This window comes from Corythoichthys intestinalis, chromosome 1, assembly GCF_030265065.1.
Source record: "Corythoichthys intestinalis isolate RoL2023-P3 chromosome 1, ASM3026506v1, whole genome shotgun sequence".
NCBI lineage: Eukaryota > Metazoa > Chordata > Actinopteri > Syngnathiformes > Syngnathidae > Corythoichthys > Corythoichthys intestinalis.
Genome location: NC_080395.1, coordinates 18,766,775 through 18,792,513, shown reverse-complemented (window position 1 = coordinate 18,792,513; position 25,739 = coordinate 18,766,775). Strand labels below are relative to the sequence as shown.

Here is a 25,739-nt window from a genome sequence, read left to right as displayed (position 1 = left end):
TGCATTTAAAAAAAAAATGACTTACTGTTATATTTACAGTATATGTTTAACTAATCGTGGTCATTTTTCTCGGGAACCTTTTGTTGACGTGCGATAGGGTGACCTTGCCTCCCTGCCTGGGTCTGTTTCTCTTTCGCCTTGCTGTTTAATCGCTGTCGACCTGAATAAATTGCCAACTTGTTTTCGGTGAGCCTTCTTTAAACCTTTCAAAATGGAGTCAGTACAAAGAATTAAGACTAAGGTGAACGCGCAGAGTTTGGCCTTTTGGCTGGGATGTTGGGGTCTCGCTGGCCCGGGTCGTTGGAGCTGCGCTAGCATGGGTCCGGCAGTTTGACTGGCGTGATTCTGGCAGTCTGGCTAATGAGTCAGATCCCTTCATTATAAAGATCTTGTTATTAGAACAAAAGAGTCATAAAAACATATTTATGTACACTTTATTTACATGTAAGTCTGCATGTACACTTACACACACGTCATTATATATCATATGAGAGTCAGAATGAATGTTACTTAATTCATTTAATTATCTTATGACTGTTATTTACATTATTAATGTTTTTATGCACGTTTCGAACTATTCTTTAATGTTCTAATAACATGCATTTATAGGGTTTTATATACACTTATTGATATTGTATGTATATAAACAATACAACAACAAATGTATGGTAAAAATAGGGTTTGTGACACTACTTCGCGGTTTTTCATTTTACATGGTTGGTTGTGGTACCCATTAACAGTGATAGGTGAGTAAATAATAATGATATTTTTGTATTTTTTAAAAACTGCATTTAAAAAAAATGACTTAAATTTATATTGAAATACTAATAAATATGAAGAAATGTATCTAAATGTCACTTTTAAAAAATAATTTCAAGATCCATTTTTGGGAAAAAAAAAAAAAATATATATTTAAATAGTAATTCATAAAAAGAAACAAAAAAACATTCCTTGATAAAAATAAATAATTTAAAATAAAATATAATTAATTTAAAAATGAAAACTTCATAAAATGAAAAGAATAAAGAGAAAAAAATAAGTGTGGCTAATGTGTATATCTGCTCTGCAGATTTTGAGGAACAAAGTGACAAAAATAGTTGTACCTTCACTTGATAAGCAGACAGGAAAATATGAAAATCTCATTAATATTTGCTATAATTTTTTGATTTTTTTTTTTTTTTTTTTTCTAAACTACATTAAAAAAAACTTGATATGTCTCCTTGAAGTGCATTGGACACAGTGTTGTGCTCCAAAGCAAGTGTGCTGCAGTTTGTTTTGGGGGGAATCCAAGGAATCTGCATTAGTTTTCTCCAGTGTGGCGCATCTGAGACCATGTCCTCTTCTCAAGTCTGTTTGAAGGCAAGACGCCATGCCGCTTCTGCCTAATTAGTACCCGGCAACCCTGTGTTCCTTCATCCCGGGCGAGGATCCGCTACATGCCGGGAGGATGTTTGGGAAAATTGATCATGAGATGGAGAATTTTCCAATAATAATGTGTATATTTTTGTCTATTTTTTTCAAGTATTAATTATTTTCTTATCATTTGTTAATCTGTCTGTATATTTGTATCTAGTCTTTTTATTGCTGCGGCATTGGTAGATGTTTTTTTTTTTTTTTTTGTCTCTAATTGTTGTGTTTTTACTCATTTGCTGCCATTGACAGTGATACACCAAGCAAAAAAAATGTTCAGCTCAACGTGATTAGTTTTATTTTGTAAACCAAATGTTTTCTTCCAAACCTGGCAGATGTGATCAATCAGCCTCATTAAATTAAAGCGAACAAAAATGGCAGCTGGCTTGCCGGTTCTGCCCTAAGGTCATCACACGGGGCCATTGGATGGCTGAGTTTCGGTTGTCAGACAGATCATCAAACTGTCAGTCAAAGTGATTGATTAAGGGCAATTCCGGGGCGACCTATACGGACTAAATGTGCCAGAATTTGACATTTAACCGTCAAGAAGTAATCTCACAGCTAGTAGCAACACGGATACTTTGGAAGCTAGCAGCAGTCCACACTCAACAGCGCATAGAGCATCAACAAGTGGCAAGTACATTTCATTTTTTTATTTTTTGAAGCGTCACTTTTCTTTCCCCAATCTCCTCAATCCTTGTATATACTATTTTACAGTTGGTAACACTGTTGTATTCGTCAACAATGATCTTGGCCAGAGAGAATATGCAATGTTGCTTTAGCTTTAAAGGTCTGTGCTGAGTGATCATCACGCACCAAATATAACTCATCGGCTTAGCATAGCATTCGCGTTAGCTTTAGCATCACATTTAGCATCTTCTTAAACACTCAACTTTTTTTTTTTTTTTTTTTTTACATACAGTTTGTGGCTTCTAGGTGAGTTTAATTGGAAAAAATATATACTGTTTTTCCTGCTGAGTGTGTATGATTATCACAAAGTCTGCGAGGTCTTTATAGACGCTATAATATGTGCTTGTCTTTCTATGATCATTCGAAATTGTTGAAAACCTTTATTTATTTTGGACTAAACCTTTTGAATTTTACGGACGAAACATTTTTAGTAACTGTTGACTAAAACCATCGAAATTTGTATGAGATTTCGTCGACTAAAACTAAACAAAAATTGAATAATGCTTTGTAAAAGATTTATGTCTCAATTTGGGGGGGGCTTGGAACAGAGTAGGGCATTTGCATGGAAAATATGTCTCTACTCACGAAATTTTGAGTTTGCGAGAGTTCCAGAACTAATTAATTTCGTAAGTAGATGCACCTCTGTACTTACTAAAATGAGGCTGGACTCCTTTGTTAGGTATGATATGTACCAGAGAATATACAGTGTATCACAAGAGTGAGTACAACCCTCACATTTCTGCAGATATTTAAGTATATCTTTTCATGGGACAACACTGACAAAATGATACTTTGAGACAATGAAAAATAATCTGTGTGCAGTTTATATAATATATTTTCCCTCAAAATAACTCAAAATATAGCCATTAATATCTAAACTCCTGGCAACAAAAGTGAGTACAACCCTTAGAAACTACGTACATCCCGAAAGCCTAAGTTATGCTCCCGCGTTGCGGTGACGGCGCAGCGACTATGGCGTCATTTGACATTTGATGGTTCTCCGGCCAGGTGACGCGTTGCTCTGTAATTCACCGCCAAGCCACTAGAGGGGTGTGGCGTTATGTTTGTACTAGAGATGTGGGTCCGATCACGTCATTTTCAAAGTATCGGAATCGGCAAAAAAATATCGGCCATGCCTTTTTTTCATATACAGTGCCTTGCAAAAGTATTCGGCCCCCTTGAATCTTGCAACCTTTCGCCACATTTCAGGCTTCAAACATAAAGATATAAAATTTAATTTTTTTTGTCAAGAATCAAAAACAAGTGGGACACAATCGTGAAGTGGAACAACATTTATTGGCTAATTTAAACTTTTTTAACAAATAAAAAATTGAAAAGTGGGGCGTGCAATATTATTCGGCCCCTTTACTTTCAGTGCAGCAAACTCACTCCAGAAGTTCAGTGAGGATCTCTGAATGATCCAATGTTGTCCTAAATGACCGATGATGATAAATAGAATCCACCTGTGTGTAATCAGGTCTCCGTATAAATGCACCTGCTCTGTGATAGTCTCAGGGTTCTGTTTAAAGTGCAGAGAGCATTATGAAAACCAAGGAACACACCAGGCAGGTCCGAGATACTGTTGTGGAGAAGTTTAAAGCCGGATTTGGATACAAAAAGATTTCCCAAGCTTTAAACATCTCAAGGAGCACTGTGCAAGCCATCATATTGAAATGGAAGGAGCATCAGACCACTGCAAATCTACCAAGACCCGGCCGTCCTTCCAAACTTTCTTCTCAAACAAGGAGAAAACTGATCAGAGATGCAGCCAAGAGGCCCATGATCACTCTGGATGAACTGCAGAGATCTACAGCTGAGGTGGGAGAGTCTGTCCATAGGACAACAATCAGTCGTACAGTGCACAAATCTGGCCTTTATGGAAGAGTGCCAAGAAGAAAGGCATTTCTCAAAGATATCCATAAAAAGTCTCGTTTAAAGTTTGCCACAAGCCACCTGGGAGACACACCAAACATGTGGAAGAAGGTGCTCTGGTCAGATGAAACCAAAATTGAACTTTTTGGCCACAATGCAAAACGATATGTTTGGCGTAAAAGCAACACAGCTCATCACCCTGAACACACCATCCCCACTGTCAAACATGGTGGTGGCAGCATCATGGTTTGGGCCTGCTTTTCTTCAGCAGGGACAGGGAAGATGGTTAAAATTGACAGGAAGATGGATGCAGCCAAATACAGGAACATTCTGGAAGAAAACCTGTTGGTATCTGCACAAGACCCGAGACTGGGACGGAGATTTATCTTCCAACAGGACAATGATCCAAAACATAAAGCCAAATCTACAATGGAATGGTTCAAAAATAAACGTATCCAGGTGTTAGAATGGCCAAGTCAAAGTCCAGACCTGAATCCAATCGAGAATCTGTGGAAAGAGCTGAAGACTACTGTTCACAAACACTCTCCATCCAACCTCACTGAGCTCGAGCTGTTTTGCAAGGAAGAATGGGCAAGAATGTCAGTCTCTCGATGTGCAAAACTGATAGAAACATACCCCAAGCGACTTGCAGCTGTAATTGGAGCAAAAGGTGGCGCTACAAAGTATTAACGCAAGGGGACCGAATAATATTGCACGCCCCACTTTTCAGTTTTTTATTTGTTAAAAAAGTTTAAATTATCCAATAAATGTTGTTCCACTTCACGATTGTGTCCCACTTGTTGTTGATTCTTGACGAAAAATTTTAATTTTATATCTTTATGTTTGAAGCCCGAAATGTGGCGAAAGGTTGCAAGGTTCAAGGGGGCCGAATACTTTTGCAAGGCACTGTATATATATATATTTTTTAATTAAATTGTTTTCTAATTGTATTTAGCGTTACAGACATAATATGTTACACTCATCCAGAGTCTTTAGTTCAGGATTAAGGTAGGGTTATCAAATTTATCCTGATAACGGCGGTATTTAATTTTTTAAAAAATGTATCATGTTAAAATATTTAACGCAATTAATGCATGCTATGCATGACCCACTCACGCATTGTCGTGCTCAATCTGTAATGGCGCCGTTTTACCTATATAGAGAAATAAAAGGCAGCGTAATATGAGTAGAGTGAATTTTGGCAGCCTTTGGAGCTTTTTTTTAATTGGCTAAAGCCTTACAATCCCTCTCCCTACGATTAGAAATATCATGGGTAACAATGTGGGGAAGCAAGATAGCAATTGATCTTTTTCTTAACAACTTATGTTATTTCGCAGACAAGCTATATCAATTGGTAGCACTATGCACAGTCATGGTTCCACTTTCCATCATGCATTTAGGCATGGCTACAGTATCATTTACTGAAAGCTCAACATATACACTAGATGGCAATATTTAGTCACAATATACAAAGTCACAAGTCTTTCTATCCGTGGATCCCTCTCACAGAATGTTAATAATGTAAATGCCATCTTGAGGATTTATTGTCATAATAAACAAATACAGTACTGATGTACTGTATGTTGAATGTATATATTCGTCGGAGTTTTATTCATTTTTTTCTTAATGCATTGCCAAAATGTATATGATTGGGAAAAATTATCGGGAATGATTGGAATTGAATCGGGAGCAAAAAAAAAGCAATCGGATCGCGAAATATCAGGATTGGCAGATACTCAAACTAAAACGATCGGGATCGGATCGGGAGCAAAAAAACATGATCGGAACAACCCTAATCTGTACGGTTTGGGGGCACGCTTGTTGACTTCCTCTTGTCTAGATTAACGGAGAAAAAAATAAACACTGCAAGATGGAACGCTTGAATGTGGATCTTCAGCTCATCAACATTGAATAAATGTTGATCATACAAATGTTGAGGCACAGGCGACATAGAAGACGGTTTTGAGGCGGTCTGTCCAATTTTTGATGAAATAAGTCACAGACTCACAGCAAACATATGTACACAATAAATGATGACGTAAACCGACCAAAAATACGACATAAGGTGATAAAAACCAGGCCGTTTTTGGCCGACTGGGTCACCGCTTCGTCTGGCCATTCGATTCCAGACACACACATACTGTACTTGTCTCGGTGGTTCTTCCATTTTTTAAATTCAATCGCTGGCTGACCTCCAGCCCCGTATTTTCAGCAATCTCCTCCCAAGAATTGCTTGCCATTTGGCAATCTTCATAATGTTTCGACGAGACATTGTAGAAGTTGCATTACTTGCTCTTCGTTGATACTCTCGTCGGCTTGGTCCATTTTTGCGTGTAGAAAAATAATTTATGAGAATGGCGGGGATTTCGCGCTAAACCGGAAACAAGTCTGAGCGGACCAATCATAGTCCATTTCCACCACGTCACACGCACTGACGCGACGTGAAGTCAGGATGTTGTCCCATGAAAAGATATATATAAATGTCTGCAGAAAAGCGAGGGGTGTACTCACTTTTGTGATACACTGTATATAAAAATTCATCAAGTTTATATGTTTCATCTGGAAATTGTATGTAAAGCTTTATTGTGTGTGACACTCAAACCACATATGTGACAACCCACATTTATGATCATTAGTAAATTTGGACAAGATGAAGCTTGTAAGTTCATATATGTTTCATCTGGAAATTGTATGTAAAGCTTTATTGTTTGTGTCACTCAAACCACATACAGTGATACCTCAGCTCACGAACATAATTGGTTCCCAGAAAATGTGTGTAAGGCGAAAAGTTCATCTTCCGAACATTTATTTCCCATAAGAAACCATTAAAATGAGAATAATCCATTCCCAGGTCCCCATAAAACATAATTTTCTACTAAATAAGCCTTAAAACTACACAAAAATATACCTTCTTTTCTTTAATGTCTTCTTAGGCTTAACACTAGCCTGTGGTGGGGTCTTTTTCGGTCCCATAATAGCAAAAGTACACTCAATATGGTCCAAAATGTCTATCAAACACAAACCACGTCCGCACTCAACGAAAGGGAGGGGACGAACTGGGACGCCATGAGCGTGCGTCAGCTTCTCGTGGCACTGTTCGACCGCGTGGTTTGGTTCGTCCGCCGAAAACTAGTTCGTCAGCAGAGACTATATGCTCGCGAATTTAATGTTCTTGAGGCGAAAAGATCGTGAGCTTAAGCGTTCGTGAGCTGAGGTATCACTGTATGTGACAAACCACATTTATGAATATTAGTACATTTGGATAAGATGAAACTTATATTTTCTAAAAGAACAAAAAAAATGACAGGAATTGCACATACAATCTCCTGAGTAGATATGTGTAAAATCAAACTTAAATGTGTTAGAAAACTATCAGTGAAACTAAAATCTTGCAAGTGTTATTGAAAACATATTTGGTACAGTGGCACATACATGATACATTGAGAAAAAAAAACATAGTCCTTTAACAAAATAACATGAAAATTAATTCACAAATTACTGAAAATATTTTGTTGTTCTGACACGTAGTAACGCGAATGTTAAAAGTTTGCATTTTCTCCAAGCCTGGTAGTTCATTCTTTCTCAACCGATTGATTTTCTTAAAAGTATTACATGGGTAATACATCATATTTTAGCAATTACAGTGACCAAAATAACTCAAAATATAGCCATTAATATCTAAACCCCTGGCAACAAAAGTGAGTACACCCCTTAGAAACAACTCTAAGACTAGAAATGACTCGAGACTGGACAAGCTGACTCGAACACCTTAGATTGTACAGTGTATCACAAAAGTGAGTACACCCCTCGCATTTCTGCAGATATTTAAGTATATCTTTTCATGGCACAACACTGACAAAATGACACTTTGACACAATGATAAGTATTCTGTGTTCAGCTTATATAATAGAGTTAATTTATTTTCCCCTCAAAATAACTTAATATATAGCCATTAATATCTAAACCCCTGGCAACAAAAATGAGTACACCCCTTAGAAACTACGTACATCCCTAAATGTCCAAATTGAGTACAGCTTGTCATTTTCCCTCCAAAATGTAATGTAACTTGTTATAGGAGTGTTGTCAGCATTGCTGCAGAGATTGAAGAGGTGGGGGGTCAGTCTGTTAGTGCTCAGACCATCACAACTATCACATACGGCGCACTCACTACACAAGAAAGCCCACAAACATGTCAACAAAGCACATGGATTACTGGAACCATGTCCTATGGTCTGATGAGACGGTTCTTGTGTACCGTCTTCAGAAGAGGCTTCCTCCTCGACAGCAATTTGTAAAGTGCGGCATGAGCACTAACAGGCTGACACCCCCCCCACCCCCCCCCCCACCCACCTCTTCAATCTCTGCAGCAATGCTAACAGCACTCCTGTAATGAGTCACATGACATTTTGGAGGGAAAATGACAAGCAGTACTCTTTTGGACATTTAGGGATGTACGTAGTTTCTAAGGGGTGTACTCACTTTTGTTGCCAGGGGTTTAGACATTAATTGCTATATCTTGAGTTATTTTGAGGGGAAAATAAATGAACTCTATTATATAAGCTGCACACAGACTACTTTTCATTGTGTCAAAGTGTTATTTTGTCAGTGTTGTCCCATGAAAAGATATAATTAAATATCTGCAGAAATGCGAGGGGTGTACTCACTTTTGTGATACACTGTTTATCATCTATATACACACACACACACGTACATTCAAGTAGCCATACAGTCGAGCAGTTGCAATCATTTCAAATGTCAATATGTGCGTGCAGCCCTCAGTGTTGTCTCTTTTGTGGAAACTGGGTCGAAATTACTCTTTGAATGCTAAAGGTTGCAGACCACTGGTTTAGACATATCAAGGTACACTGAAAAAAAATTGTTTAATTAAAGTTTATGGCTCGTTGTTCCAAAACACATTGGACCCGGTCCGTACTGTGAATTTGGGCCATATTTTGTTGCACAACTGGGTAATGTCCAGATGTTTTGCTATCTGGGAAGGCTCATGAAATGGGGCGGTCGCCCGAAATGTCTGATGTCACGATGATTCATTATTTCTGTATATTTTATGCACAGAAAAAATCTTCTAATCACAATATATTACAGGTTATAAACCTTGTCATCCCTTGGGAAATTAAGTAACACTAAAATGTTTTGAGGATGAATGTTTTTGATATATTTGGTTCTTGCCATAGTTAATGTATATGCAGGGCCGGCCCAGGCCATTTGGGGGCCCTAAGCAAAATAATGCAAAGGGGCCCATATCTTTGGCCCACCGTTTCATCACAGTGTACTGTGAAACCCATACATACAATCCAACCCATACGTCGATACTTTGTATATTAATCAGATTTTGTTGCACTGCATACTTCAAACTTCTCACTCCAAATGATTGTCAGTACTTACAGTAGATAGCGCCAAACCTTTTTTCTAAAAGAGGAAAAAAAGAAGTTAAGGAAGAACTTTTATTTTTTTAAGCTTGCAATCAAGTATCAAAACTCAAAAAAGTCAAATAAAGCAAACTGTAGTAAACAAAATAGAATATAAGTTAAACAATTGCCAGATTGGGGGTCCCCTAGTGGTCAGGGGCCCTAAGCAGCTGCATAATCTGCGTATAGGCTGGGCCGGCCCTGTGTATATGGGTACAAGTTACTGTTAGAAACCAGATGTAGCAGTGAGCAATTAGTCACCAGTGTTTTGTTTCTTTTAGCTTTTTATGAACATTAAACTGTCTTAACCATTTTAATTTTTAGAGGGGCTATTTCATAGCGCCCCATTGCGGCGGTATTAGCCCCTAGATGAACCTATGGGAAATATTCCTTGCCCTAGGGTTTAAAGCAGATTTATTTTTGCGGCTGAAACATGTAATGATGTGTAGATCTAAGAAAGATGTATGATATTACATTTACAGGTGGTAGCTTAGCAGTGCGTGGTTAGAATATTGATGCAATCATTCAAATTTAGAAGTGTTGTTGACAACACTTTTCTCTGTGGTGTGTCAAATTTAGAAGATATATTTATTTTCACTTCACAAGAGTTTTTAGATTGTACTCGGTGAAGCTCCTGAACATGTGCTGTTCACAGTTGTAATAAAGTTAAATCTGTGGAAACGAGCAATGTTTTGAAAATGCCCTCAGGACTGACACATTGTTGTTGTGAGAATTGGTACAATTTCCATCGCCTACTGCAAAAATAGTTCTAGTAAGCAGACTCCAGCTTCTTAACATTTTCTTATTTTGTCTATGCTCTGATGTCTTATAGATCTTTTAGATTTGTGAAAGCAGTAGCGGTAGGTCATTGTAAGTCAACTTATTGAGTGTAGTCATTGTTCATTTATTCATTTATCTTCTGAATCGCTTATCTTCACGTGGGTGGCGGGGGTGCTGCAGCAAGTGAATGACCTACAGAGAGCTGGGACCACAGTAACAAAGGCTACTATCGGTAACACAATGCGGCGCCAGGGACTCAAACCCTGCACTGCCAGACCTGTCCCCCTGCTGAAAAAAGTACACATCCAGACCTGTCTGCGGTTCGCTAGAGAGCATTTCGATGATCCAGAAGAGGACTGGGAGAATGTGTTATGGTCAGATGAAACTAAAATAGAACTTTTTGGTAGAAACACAGGTTCTCGTGTTTGGAGGAGAAAGAATACTGAATTGCATCCGAAGAACACCATACCCACTGTGAAGCATGGGGGTGGAAACATCATGCTTTGGGGCTGTTTTTCTGCAAAGGGACCAGGACGACTGATCTGTGTAAATGAAAGAATGAATGGGGCCATGTATCCAGAGATTTTGAGTGAAAATCTCCTTCCATCAGCAAGGGCATTGAAGATGAGACGTGGCTGGGTCTTTTAGCATGACAATGATCCCAAACACACAGCCAGGGCAACAAAGGAGTGGCTTCGTATGGAGGAATGGGCCAAAATACCAGCGACTGTTTGTGAAAAGCTTGTGAAGAGTTTAGTGCTGCAACGATTAATCAATTAACTCGAGTATTCGATTAGAAAAAAAAATATTCGAATTAAACTGTGTTGCTTCGAGTATTCGTTTAATTAAAGTGGCGTAATGTTTTATTTTGAAAGTTTTTTTTTTTTTTGGAACGTTTTTTTTTTTACATTTAGTTTTATTGATTAGGGTGGATACACTGCCCTCTGGTCTGCCTCATTCCACATGGCTGAATCCAACTGCTCCCTGTTAAGACCAATGTAAGCTAAGTTTTTGTTTGAGCTAATGTTTTTTAATGCATTCCTAATTTAGTTTATAAGTATATTCAGCCTTTTTTGTTGGAATATGAGTCTGAACCATTTATTAAGAGCATTGCAAAAAAAAAAAAAAAACACTGTAGCATTTTATAGCATTTAAGCTAGCGGACATTTGCTATGTACGTTAGGAAATTGTTCTTTTGTTGTACATAGAGCTTCATTTATTTATTTTTTATATCGTTTGAGGCTCAACTCAGGTATTTTAATTTTTCATGTTCCTTATCCGATTACTCGATTATTCGAATTAACTACTTCATCGATTAATCGACTACTAAAATAATCGATTGCTGCAGCCCTATAAAAGTTATAGAAAATGTTTGGCCTCCGTTATTGCCAACAAAGGGTACATAACAAAGTATTGAGATTAGAGCTGAAACGAATACTCGAGCGACTTGAGTAACTCGAGTTGAAAAACTGATCCGGGTAATTTTATTCACCTCGAGGAATCGTTTAATTTTGCCAGCTCTAAGCATCACGTTTTGCCCAGACTACTTTTAACGCGGGACAACGCGCTGATGTCACGTCCGGAGAGGAAGAAGCAATAAAAAAAAAAAAAAACCTTTCTGCAGCCGACAGCCGCAACAAACTACACCGTCATTGCTAAAAACTAGCCCGCATGATGGTGGTAGCAGGTAGCATCTGATGCATCTCATAGAAATCACATGTATGTTGAACTCGATGCGAAATGACAGAGTCAGCGGTGTTAGTAAACAGCCGCCATCTTAAAGCAGTACACTTCTCAGCGCTAATAAATAAGATTAACATTACTGTCACTCGCTCACGTACGTAACGTTAGCCCTGCGGAGGGCTAGGTTTCTATACATTATGACCACTGTCAATGCGTTGCTAACGTGTCTTACATACAGGCTTTATTTAATCTGTGAAACATAGCGCTGTAGAGTGATGAGGGTGTAAAATGAAAATATGATAAAGCGAACTGTCAATTTTAGCTCAGTAGTCATTCCTGGATAAAACACCAAGTAGCACTGGCCCCTAATGTGCTCCAATACAGCAGGTATCATACTGTAACGTTGACAAAGAGTCACCCGCTTCGTTAGGTTGCAATTATTTCTTTTTTTGGGAACTTGTGGAACGACAACGACAACAGGAAGGCACGTCTCTCACTCTCCCGCACCTCCCTCACCTCCGCACGTCACGCGGTGCATTCAGGAACGCATGCAAATATCCCCGCCATATTATAACCTGATATGTTACAATTCATTTATTTTGAACATTGCAAAAACTCTTTTACAGTTTAGACTAAATTAAAACTTAACTAGAACTTAAAAATGGCTTGACACAAATGGAAATTCAATTGAAACACGTGGGGAAAACACCTAACTTTTAAGTGATGTGTGTTATCAAGCGTAATGGCATTTTTAGGTAAGAAATATTATATATATATATATATATATTTTTTTTTTTATAAGATCTAAAAGTTTTTGGAGTGAAAGCAGTGAATTGGTCTTTTTTTTTTTTTTAAATTCTAGTCACATCTGAGAGGCAATTGTTGGCTGTTTTCAACAATGTACATCGAAAATAAAGATATTGATTGACTGAAAATGGTTCAATAATGGATTAAATGTATTTTTTCTCATGTATATTTATAATTGCTCTTTACCTAAAAAATATGTTTTATCCGATTACTCGATTAATCGATAGGATTTTCAGTCGATTACTCCATTACTAAAATATTCGATAGCTGCAGCCCTAATTGAGATGAACTTTGTGTATTACCCAAATACTTATTTTCCATCATGATTTGCAAATAACGTCTTTAAAAATCAAACGATGTGATTTTCTGAGGTTTTTCCACATTCTGTCTCTCATTGGAGGCGGCACGGTGGCTGAGTGGTTAGCACGTCTGCCTCACAGTTCTGAGATCAAGGGTTCAATCCCGGGCTTCGGCCTTCCTGTGTGGAGTTTGCATGTTCTCCCCGTGCCTGCGTGGGTTTCCTCCGGGAACTCCGGTTTCCTCCCACATCCCAAAAACATGCATGGTAGGCTGATTGAACACTCTAAATTGTCCATAGGTGTGAGTGTGTGCGTGAATGGTTGTGTGTATCCTTGTGCCCTGCGATTGGCTGGCAACCAATTCAGGGTGTCCCCTGCCTACTGCCCGAAGTTAGCTGGGATAGGCTCCAGCACCTCCGCGACCCTCGTGAGGAATAAGCGGCATGGAAAATGAATGAATGAATGAATGTCTCTCATTGGTTGAGGTTTACCCATGTTGACAATTACAGGCCTCTAATATTTTCAAGTGGGAGAACTTGCACAATTAGTGGTTGACTAAATACTTATTTGCTCCACTGTATTGTTCATTAATGAAATAGTTTCATATCTGTCGCTCTCATTCTCAAAAAATATATATACTGTATCTTGCTTTACTGGATACTGTGCAAAGGCTAAGGCTCTGTTCGGATGCATTAATTTTTCAGGTTCTCTGTCAAGACTCACTGAGCTGTGCCAATATACTACTCGTTTTGTTGGAATATGTTTAAAAGGCACGGATGTATATCAGCGCCACGTTTTCTGCTTCAGTCTTGTGAGATCTCTGTATAAAATATAAAAAAGATAAAATATTCACTGTGTCGTAATTTGTCCCCTGTACTGTTGGGGCATCGTGTAAAATTCTCTGTGGAAGAAAAAAAAAATCATATCGTATTTAATACACTGTTTTATGCTCTCAAAGTATTATTTATGAATACTGGGGTACTGCATACCACATGCGACCTTGGCGCCGGGGGAAAGTTAACCGTTTACGGATTGTTTGCTCCCGCCCGATGCGTGAAAGTGCCACGTAATGGAAGGCATAAAATAATAAAGTCAACAATAAAGTCAAACATGCAGAGTGGATACTTGGCTTGGCTCATCCTCTGTCTCTCTTCCAACTCTGTCATATTTTTTCACCTTTTTATTGGCCGGACTTTTTATTAGTCGCGGAGCGGAAGGCAGAAAATAAAAGCCGACGCCGTGCTTAAACGGCGTTACACTGCGAAGACAATGGTGTCCCGGCATAATGGTGTCTAATCTGATGCCAGCCTTTGATCATAATCTGGCTCACATTACGGTTTCTTCTCAATCTTACATGGTAATCCTCTGATTCCTACTTAACGACGCAGATGTTAAACCTCACGTACACAACCTTGCATCAGATTCATCATTAATTGCAACGTTACCTCTAAGATTGTACAATGTTTACGATTGTAGTTGGAATTGTTTTGAGCATAAATATTCTGGATGTAACACTGCAGTGAAATGTCATTTCAGTGTGTATTAAATAATTCATATCACGATCTTTTTCTACAGTTTAGAAAAATTGTTTTAGCATTATTGGACATGGAAATCATTAGCGTTCAAAGTACTGTGCAAATTGGTCTTGTCTCGGACTGTAATTGCTTCTAACTTCAAAGAGAATGAAGGAGGGACAGGAAGATTCTCTTTTTTTGTCAGCTGATGGTTTTATTGTTTTCTTTTTTTTGTGTGTGTAGTATTGTGTGCTTTGTAAAAGCGCTATAAAAATACGCTTACTCATTTGTGTTGTTTTTGCATTAGCATTAGCGCTAAAGGTTCACCAATGACAGAAACCATTTTAAGTGGACGCACCGAACTATATTGGTGTAGACTTTTTTTGCCGCATTTCTTTGTTGGAAATGTGTTGCTCTGTTGTTTGTAATTTCTTTCGTAACTTCTGTACTCTTAGCAATAGATGAACGTATCACATTCAAATGTGAAAATTAGAATGTTAAAAACTAGCATGTTTAAATCGTAAAGCTAATCATTTAAAAAAAAAAAAAAAAACTGTTAAAATCTGTAAGTAATCACAATAGCATTGCTTTAAAATCCCAATATGGTGTCTATATAAATTCTCATAAATTCCATATAATAATGTAAAACTATAGCATAATAATAGAGTTGCACCGACACCATTTTTTGGCCCTGATACCGATACCTGGCTGTGCAGTATCGGCCGATACCGATACCATACCGATACTACTCCGTTTATTTATATATATAAATATATATATATATATATATTTTTTTTTTTTTCAAAGAGCTACACACACTTGGATGTGAAATCATTGTTATCATGGCTTTGTCAGGCTGCTGCTTACCTTTGCGAAACAGGAAAAAGACTAATACAAAGTGAATTTTTATTGCATACCTGGTATCAGAGGTTGCGCTAGACTTTTTCGTTGTCTGTCATTTTGACTGACAGGGTCATAAAAATCCGGTCATAATCTATTTTTACCCGTCACTTAAATTTTTAAAATGATGATAATGACATTGTGGTGACCCTTTGTTTTGCATAATTCACCTTCCGTACTTGTGTGTCCATTTGGCCGAGTGCGTTACCGGTGTAGGTTCAAGCGCCTACACCGGCTACGACAGTCAAGTGACGGAGACACTTAAGGCTCAAACACACCAGCAACGTGAACGTCGCGTCAAAGATCTCGCCGCGATTACGCTTCGAAACGCGGCCGTTAACGTCAATCAGCCAATGCACACCAGTCGCAGTGCGTCCGCGTGTTAGACGCGTCCCAGAAGCGCTAAACGCGACACACGCGAAAAGAACAGCAGAGTTTGTTTTTTGACGGGAGACGCGGCCCCCCTGCGTCAATGCTACTAGGTAGGATCGGGCAGGCCGGAAGTCACTCGTGTAAAAATACGGTGGATCCGGTCGATTTTCAGAATTATATGCAATCGTAACTTACTATATAAATAAAATAAACTGAAATGAGCTAAAACACCTGCAATTAATACGAATAATACACAAATCCTGCTACACAATTAAATTAATTCCTGCGTGGTGCTTTAACTTGAGAAAAAACATCAATAAAGCTTAGAAAAATGTTCATAAGAAAAAAAATGTTAAAATCTTTGTTATTGGGATTGCTTTTTGCTTTAGCACATGACTTTTTTTCTTCTTTCTTTCAAAAAGAAAGCTGGCCAATACGCGGGGTCTGAAAGGCAAAGTGTTGTTGTTTTATTACCTTTTAATACCCGCTATTCTTGCGCGATCTTGCAATCCTCGCGTGAACCGATCGAGCCGCTCCACAGACGCGCTGCTCGTGAAACGCGTCCTCTGGAAATTGACGCCGAGCGTCACTGGTGCGTTATCGCGGCGGGATCGATGACGCGACGTTGACGTTTCTAGTGTGTTTGAGCCTTTCAGAGCCGCGTGTGGTCCCCTCACTATCCACTCGCTCTCGCTATATGATTGGCCGAAGAGTCGAAATGCCTGTTTAAAAATGTTCCCGTTGTTACTTCTTGCGTTCGCTTATAAGTGCCCATTTAAAAAGGAAAAGCGATGGATGATACTACACACAGAGCGTATTATTAACAAATGTTAAAGTTGTATAATCATATAGCGAGAATAAGGAACGTCACTGACAAGCGCAGGCCCCCGCGAGTGGATAGTGAGGGGAATAGGATAGTGCGCCTACAGCTAACAAGACTCTTAACATTGCATACCGCTTCAACATATCAATAGTATTTAGTTTTCATTCATTTTAAATTAATATTCTGTCCGAACAAGCTTAACAGAGAATCCACACCGTGCCATCACACATCAAGCAGATGAATATGTAACTTTTTCTCCGCAGTGACAAAAACAGCTGACTGTGGCCCCAATAGTTATGTAGCATATGGAACAATGAAATTAACAGTTCACCTGCTGTGGCCTGAACGTAGTCTCACACTTTCCTCCTGGTGTGCATGGACTTGCCCGCTTGTGCAGTCCCTGTTTTTAACAGAGAATCCACACCGTGCCATCACACATCAAGCAGATGAATATGTAACTTTTTCTCCGCAGTGACAAAAACAGCTGACTGTGGCCCCAATAGTTATGTAGCATATGGAACAATGAAATTAACAGTTCACCTGCTGTGGCCTGAACGTAGTCTCACACTTTCCTCCTGGTGTGCATGGACTTGCCCGCTTGTGCAGTCCCTGTTTTTTCACTCTTTTATCAAAATCATCGTCGTTTTGGGGCTTTTTGAAGAAACTTCGGACACTCAGTTGCCTTGACATTTTTCCGAGTAAGGCCAACGACGTCATGCATCAAGAGAGACAATAGCTAATTAATATGCTCACTCGCCACCCTGTGGTCTGGGGTGTGAATTGCAACCGGTCAAAATGACGGATGGACTTCAGTTTTTTCCGTCACCGTTTAAAAAAATCGGTCAACGACGGAAAATATTCGGTTAACGAGACCCCTGCCTGGTATGGATGACAATAGTTGAATAAACCTTTGGCTCTCAAAGGCCAAAATAGTGCTAAATTATACTAGCCCAACAGTATAAAAGTAAAAATACAATCATAATAATAAACACTGAATGAGCTGAAAAAAGTTTTTTAAACCTGTCAAAGGCCAAACAGTCTCTCTCTCTCTCTTTTTTTTTGGGAACAGGTCTCAATTCCTGTGGCATTTCTTTCAGTAAAAAACAAGACAAGTTGACCTTTGACCACGTAATGCGTCAGTTGAGCAGCAATAGCTTGGCCGGTGTGTGTGATCCCTTGAATTCATTTGCATGAAGCACTACGCTTTCCAGTTGGCTGTCAAGCTAAGCAGGGAAAGTTGGGAGACTTAGCTGCTCCAGACGTCTGTTGAAAAGCTTATGGCCCCTGCCTTCTTCAGCTTTTCGAAAATATGTTCCGATACTTTATTTTTTTGTGCAGGTTAGTCGTCTTCTTAATGTATTTGTGTCTTGGGACCTAATACTTAGGTACTGTGTGAGCCATAAAAAGCAGGATTCCCACGCTTTAAACGAAGGCACAGTCATTTTGGTGATTTTATTCAGACATCTGTCTTGCTGCTTCAATCTTATTGTCCCACCGCTCCTTCCTACGAGTGAACTGACCAGGGTTAGTTGCTGCGGTCCATCCCCAGCCATTGTACTCGACGCTGAAATATTCCGAAACCGCCGACATTTTCTTGTCCTATTCCTAGTTTGTTTTTCCTCCATATGAAAAAGCTGCCCGGCATTGGTTAAGACCAACTATTGGCCAGCTCTCATTGGTCTGGAGCAGGTCGATAGCGATAGCTGCTTGGCATGCAAAGTAATCATGTGTGATCACACAACCACACAACACAGAGTGTAGTGCGCGTTGGGAGAAAGAAGGCTGCGGTCAAGTGTTATAATACTGGACTGGTAAATGCATAGACTTCATAACCAATTGACATGACACGGGAAACGGCCCATTCGTAGGCAGTGTTGTTAATAACGGTGTTAGAATATAACGGCCTTACTAATGGCGTTATTTTTTTCAGTAGTGAGTAATCTAATTAATTACTTTTCTCATCTTGGCAACGCCGTTACCATTACTGAGGCGGGAAAGGCGTGCGTTACTATGCGTTACTAAGTTGGTTGAATAAAAAAAGTCTGAGAGAGACGGACTCACCGAGACGAGACTGCAGAGCAGGAGTGGGGAAGACGCCATTTCAAACGCGATGCTAGGTGGCTCCAGCTCCAATAATACTTGACTGTAGCCGATAGTCTACAAACTACGCCCACATGATACGGTAGATATCACATATTATAGGACTAGATGCAAATGACAGACACGGCTGCATTGGCAACATGTTTTAAGGACTACATGCGTTAGTAAACAGCCGCCATCTTAAAGCAGTAGACCTCTCAGGAAGGCTCTGTTGTAGAAAACCTTCCTAGCGAACCTAAGTAACTTTTTTTTAATCTAAAATGCTCCTAAATCAGCAAAATCTTGACTTAAATCTTTCTTTAAATGATGAAACAGTTTTAAAACTTACACATGTTGAAAGTAGACAGAAGGGAACTCATGCAATAACGGGAGCAATTTTAACAACTTTAACGGTTGACTCACAACATTAAATGACTTCCACACATAGCAAAGGTTACTATCTAGTTATCGCAATGCCTCTGTGTCTATTTAAGTGGAGGGTAAAGAATTGGGCTAGGCCCAATTGTCCCAAAAACCCTTTAAACTTCACATTGTGTGACCTGTTTTTTGTTTTTATTTTTTTTTTAATTTTGAAAAAAAAAAAAAGAAAGAAAAAGAAAATAATCACTAGTTACTTTGCCAAGTAACTAATTACTCTTCCATTCAGGTAACTGAGTTACTAACGCAATTACTTTTTGGGAGAAGTAATTTGTAACTGTAATGAATTACTTTTGTAAAGTAAGATTAACAACACTGTTCGTAGGGAGCCTATTTTCGAAAACTTCAAATTCAAATGTTTTCAAAACCAAAGCTGCTACCGACCTAAAACCAAAACAGGCACCTACCTTAGCTATATATGAGTCTCCATGAGCAGCAGCATCAAAACAATTCAAAGTTGTTCCCTTATAAAATCCCGATTAATTTTTTTAATATAACACAACTTAAAATGGCTATAAAAGTCTCAGATTTTACACTAGATGCACAAAAATCACCAAATGCAGAGATAATCCCCTATATTTTCAGGATCAATAGCCATATTTAACATATAAGTTTTTGACCAAAATAGAAACTTCATTTTTTTTAAAAATTATTATTATTTTAAATTTACTTTTACTTACTACACACTACGTTTTCAACAGCTAATAAATCACTCAATTTAACATCAGAAACTCAATATTTGAGGTAAACATGCAGAATCAATTATAAATAATAGGTAAATTTAGATTATTAATAAATTCTATATACAATCACAACTTAGAATAGAATAGCCCTTAACATCATTATCCACTATATACTGTTAGCGAATGAGGCTAGCTGCCGTCTGACATAAACAGAGCTTTTCTGGTGAAAATTCATCTAAATAAATGATTAAATCCCCAAATTCTTCATAGATATGGACGTAAAACAGTCTCGATTCTTCGTTAAAAGCAAAGAAACCATGCAGTTCGCGTTTATTTTATGTATATTGTTGAAGTACAATGCTACTCTGTTAGTGAATTAGGCTAACGGCCGCCTGGCGTAAGCACAGGTTTTCTGGCAAACATTCTTGTGAATAAATGCTTAAATGCCCAAATTCTGCATAGATATGGACGTAAAACAGTCTTGATTTTTGGTTGAAAGCAAAAAAAAAAAAAAAAATTGCAGTTAGTGTGTTTTTTTTTTTTTTTTTTAACGTATATTGTCAGCGTACAATGCTACTCTGTTAGCGAATGAGGCTAACGGCCGCCTGGCGTAAACAGAGCTTTTCTGGCGAAAATTATTGTGAATAAATGATTAAATCGCTGAATTCTTTGTAGATATGGACGTAAAACAGTCTCGATTCTTGGTTAAAAGCAAAAAAAACGTGCAGGTAGCATTTATTTTGCGAAAATATTGCCAACTATGGGGCTAGTCAGTTACGAAAATTAGCTGCCTCCATGTGTAAACAAAGGAGAAAATTCCTGCGAATAAATGCTTCAATCACGTATGCATGGTACGAAAAATATAACATGTACCTTCAAACCTCGAACAAATCACTCCTGAGACAATCCTTCCTTTTTGTATGCGGTACATCTTTTGTAGTTCTTCAAAAATCCAAGCTTAAATCTGACATAAGCATGTGCCATCTTCGGCTATTACTAAATGAAGCTCGCCCCCCTCTGATAAGGTGTTACGTAAAGAATGATAAAGTGTCACGCCAATAGGTAATGAACTCTATGGTAAATGGTATTGGCGCCCTGTTTATTGGTACTCGCCGATACTGATACCACCATTTCGGGCCAGATGCCCCCCCCCCCCCCCCCCATAAATTCTACAGATTTATAAAATAAGATTTAAAAACAAAAATATAAGCATACTCTACTCAAGGCCCTAACAGCGATTGCTTTTCGTTTTGATGAAGATGTAATTCAAACTTGTGTGAAAACTTTTTATATTATTACGATTTTATTGACGCCAACGTACGTCAATGGCATTGACGGCCATTTATGTCATTTCCATGGACAGAAAGTGACCTGTAATCAACAAGAAGTGACCCTGGCATGTCCGCATGTCAACAAGAAGTGATCTGGCAATGCTCCAAAATCAACAGGAAGTGACCCCCCAAATCCTCCCAAATCAACAGGAAGTGACCCAATATACCAACCAACACAGCAAAGCTACATCGCAGTTTCTCCAGAGATTTAGTATTCGGTAACACTTTACAATAAGGGTCCCTTAATTAATATTAGTTAATGCATTTTTAGACAATACCTAATGTTTAAGTAACATTACATTAATTAATATAATTGCTTATCTAACATTTATTAATATATTAATTAACATCTACATTTATCCCTAAATGTAGAAGTGAATGCCTTGTAAATTGGTTGAGAACCAGTCCAGAAAGTACCCTACCTCTCGCAAAAATCGGCTGGGATCGGCTTTAGCCCAACTTTACCCTTAATAAGGAGTACTATAGACAAGTTTTCTGAGCGAAAATGTTTGAAATTTCTTTGAAATTTTCGGTAACACTTTACAATAAGGGTCCCTTAATTAACATTAGTTAATGCATTTTTAGACAATAATGATTAAGTAACATTACAATAATTAATATAATTGCTTATCTAACATGAGTTAATGCATTAGTTAATATTAGTATTAGTATTTAGTCAACCACTAATTGTGCAAGTTCTCCCACTTGAAAATATTAGAGAGGCCTGTAATTGTCAGCATGGGTAAACCTCAACCATGAGAGAAAGAATGTGGGGGAAAAAACAGAAAATCACATTGTTTGATTTTTAAATAATTTATTTGCAAATCAGGGTGGAAAATAAGTATTTGGTCAATACCAAAAGTTCATCTCAATACTTTGTTATGTACCATTTGTTGGCAATAACGGAGGCCAAACGTTTTCTGTAACTCTTCACAAGCTTTTCACACACTGTTGCTGGTATTTTGGCCCATTCCTCCATGCAGATCTCCTCTAGAGAAGTGATGTTATGGGGCTGTCATTACACAACATGGACTTTCAACACCCTCCGCAGATTTTCTATGGGGTTGATATCTGGAGACTGGTTAGGCCACTTCAGGACCTTGAAATGCTTCTTACGAAGCCACTCCTTTGTTGCCCTGGCTGTGTGTTTGGGATCATTGCCATGCTGAAAGAGCTAGCCACGTCTCATCTTCAATGCCCTTGCTGATGGAAGGAGATTTTCACTCAAAATCTCTCGATACATGGCCCCATTCATTCTTTCCTTTACACAGATCAGTCGTCCTGGTCCCTTTGCAGAAAAACAGCCCCACAGCATGATGTTTCCACCCCTATGCTTCACAGTGGGTATGGTGCAATTCAGTATTCTTTTTCCTCCTAACAAGAGAACCTGTGTTTCTACCAAAATTCTCCCAGTCCTCTTCTGGATCATCCAAATGCTCACTAGTGAACCGCAGACAGGCCTGGACGTGTACTTTCTTCAGCAGGTGGACACGTCTGGCAGTGCAGGATTTGAGTCCCGGGCGGCGCATTGTGTTACTGATAGTAGCCTTTGTTACTGTGGTCCCAGCTCTCTGTAGGTCATTCACTAAGTCCTCCCGTGTGATTCTGGGATTTTTGCTCCCCGTTCCTGTTATCATTTTGACGCCACGGGGTGAGGAGGGAGTTGAAAGTCCGTGTTGCCCAACGACAGCCCCAAAACATCACTGCTCTAGAGGAGATCTGCATGGAGGAATAGGCCAAAATACCAGCAACAGTGTGTGAAAAGCTTGTGAAGAGTTACAGAAAATGTTTGGCCTCTGTTATTGCCAACAAATTACATAAAAAAGTATTGAGATGAACTTTTGTTATAGACCAAATACTTATTTTCTACCATGATTGCAAATAAATTATTTAAAAATCAAACAATGTGATATTCTGTTTTTTTTTTCCACATTCTGTCTCTCATGGTTGAGGTTTACCCATGTTGACAATTACAGGCCTCTCTAATATTTTCGAAGTGCGAGAACTCGCACAATTAGTGGTTGACTAAATACGTATTTGCCCCACTGTATATAAGCCTATATAGGGTTAGGGTTTGTTAAATTAAGCATTTATAATTTCTTAGTTAAGGGACACATGTGCTACACTTTACAATAAGGGTCCAAAAAGCATTCAGTAATGGTTAATAAAGGTTGGGGGGGGGGGGGGGGGGGGGGGGACTTAAGCAATTACAATTTCGAAGTTAAGGGACACATGTGCTACAATTTACAATAAGGGTCCAAAAAACATTCAATAATGGTAAACTAAAGTTAAGTAATACTTATGAGGTACGTTCACGTGAAATAATACCATACATACATACAAGGTTAGGTTAGCAGCACACCCAAGGACTCACAGAGCAAAGTTTCTCATTCTAAAATAACATAATCACTTACTAGTACCAGTATACATTAATAACTATTTATTAATGCAGTAATGTATATGTGAATTAATGTTAAGTAATATATTATATATATATATTATAACCTAACCTTAATTATGGTATTATTTCATGTGAACGTACCTCATAAGAATTACTTAACCTTAATTACCGGTGACCATTATTGAATGTTTTTTGGACTCTTATTGTAAATTGTAGTACATGTGTCCCTTAACTAATAAATAATTGCTTAAGCCCCCCCCCCCCCCCCCCCCTCAAAAAAACAAAACAAAACAAAAACCTTTATTAACCATTACTGAATGCTTTTTGGACCCTTATTCTAAAGTGCAGCACATGTGTCCCTTAACTAAGAAATTATAAATGCTTAAGTTAACAAACCCTAACCCATATAGGCCTATATATATATTTTAATTTTTTACCAAACTATTAGTTACTGTCTGGTTGTGGATTAACTAATGTTAATTAATATCTTACTAAATGTTAAATAAAGGATTATATGAATTATTGTAATTTTACTTAAACATTAATTATTGTCTTAAAATGCATTAACTAATGCATTAATTTAATGCATTAACTCATGTTAATTAATATATTAAAAATGTTAGATAAGGGGTTAAATTAATTATTGTCATGTTACTTAAACATGAGTTATTGTCTAAAAATGCATTAACTAATTTTAATTAAGGGACCCTTATTGTAAAGTGTTACCTAGTATTCTAATAATCGTTATTATTTATTTGTACTATAGCACTACTCCATAACAGTCTACGGTACAAATCATGTGATAAGGGATTTTACTCTGACTCTTTAATCAGAAAAGTAATGAAGGAAATACAGTATGTTGCCTTGTTAGCTATGATTAGATCATCTTCTACTTTACAAATCATATTATGAAGGATGTCACTTTTTGGAAATAAACAAAAATCATGTCAGCAAACCAAAATGAATCTCAATTTATTCTTAACGTTGCTTTAACATTAACATTCCTGGGTCTCAATAAAATAAAACACTGCTTGTTTATTCACGTTCTGTAGAAAATTTAGCTGTAACAATTATAACGATGCCGTTTTCCCCGTTATTTGGTGTACCTTGTATGTGTGTGTGCGTGCGCTGTAATCACACTTGACTGCATGCAGCTTCTGCAGGTGTCAGTACGACAGCAGCCAGTAGGAGGGACTCTGACGCCCCCAACTTCTCATTCGATGCCTCTCTCTCTCTCCCCCGCGCTCCCCTCTTTCCCTCCTCCCGCTCCTCTCTCCATCCAGTCAGTCCTGCTCCAGCATCGCGCTGAGGAGAGAGCAGCATCGGGGAGGGGAGCCACCATGCACGTTTGCCTGGAGATTTCTTCCACTTGATTACAGTCTTTTTTATTTTTAATTTGCTTTTCCCCTGCTCTTTTTTCGTGTGTGTGTGTGCGCGCGTGTGTGTGGACATATATATATACGTGTTTATATATATATTTTTATGTGAGGAGGCAAGGACACGCACCAAACAGAGCATCCTCTGTTCTCTTAAGGAAGGACACCAGGACCTCCTCTTCTTTTTCTTCTTCTGTTTTCCATCTTTCCTTGGAGACATGGATCTATGCCTGGACCCGCTGCGGATTTGCCGGGGCTGGCGGCTTTTCCTCGTCCTCCTACTCCTCAGCCTCCTCTTTCGGGACCACCTGAGCTCCATGCTGGACTGCCCTCCGACGTGCAGCTGCTCGCCCACCGAGATCTATTGCAATAAGTCGGACAGCGGCAGCTTCTTCCCGCTTTTGGCGGTGCAGGATGGAGCCGGAGGCAACGGCAGCGGCGCCGTGGACATAGCCGACTTGTTCAAAAACATCACGTCCATGTGAGTAGACCTCAGTTCGCACCACCTCACTTTTTTTTCTTATTTGCATGAGTACGTGCGCGGCGGTGGGGAGGGTGCGCCCAAAAAGTTGCACCCCCGCAAACCTCTTCATCAGCATCGTCCTCATCCTCTTTTTCCTGAGGAGGAGGAGGATGTTGCGTCCGCGTCCAACTGCTCTGACAGATTGCGCCAAATGGAACAGAAATAAATGGCGCAGTGAGGTCAACCAGTTACATATCACGACCCACCACCACCCTCCTTAGGGAACCCCGTACCTTTGTATGAACTTGAGACAGATGTGTATTTGTGTTACTAAGGTGCAAAAACAACACTTGTAGTGCGATGTCGTGCGTGGAAGCTGTGTGCAAATGTGC

At 38.7% G+C, this 25,739-nt stretch overlaps 1 protein-coding gene across 3 annotated transcripts in view; it reads left to right on the top strand.

Annotated features, from left to right (window-relative positions):
- The first annotated feature begins 1,823 nt into the window (after positions 1–1,823).
- ntrk3b (neurotrophic tyrosine kinase, receptor, type 3b) overlaps positions 1,824–25,739 on the top strand; it is a 663,222-nt gene continuing 639,306 nt past the window's right edge. The window contains exons 1-2 of one of the 3 annotated variants that reach the window (XM_057850063.1): positions 1,824–2,047; positions 25,043–25,365. In XM_057850063.1, the coding sequence (XP_057706046.1) occupies positions 25,103–25,365 (263 nt within the window). In that variant the 5' untranslated portion in view covers positions 1,824–2,047; positions 25,043–25,102. Of the gene's footprint in view, positions 2,048–24,813; positions 25,366–25,739 lie in introns of those variants that run through there. The other 2 variants (XM_057850090.1, XM_057850072.1) reach the window with 2 other exon arrangements.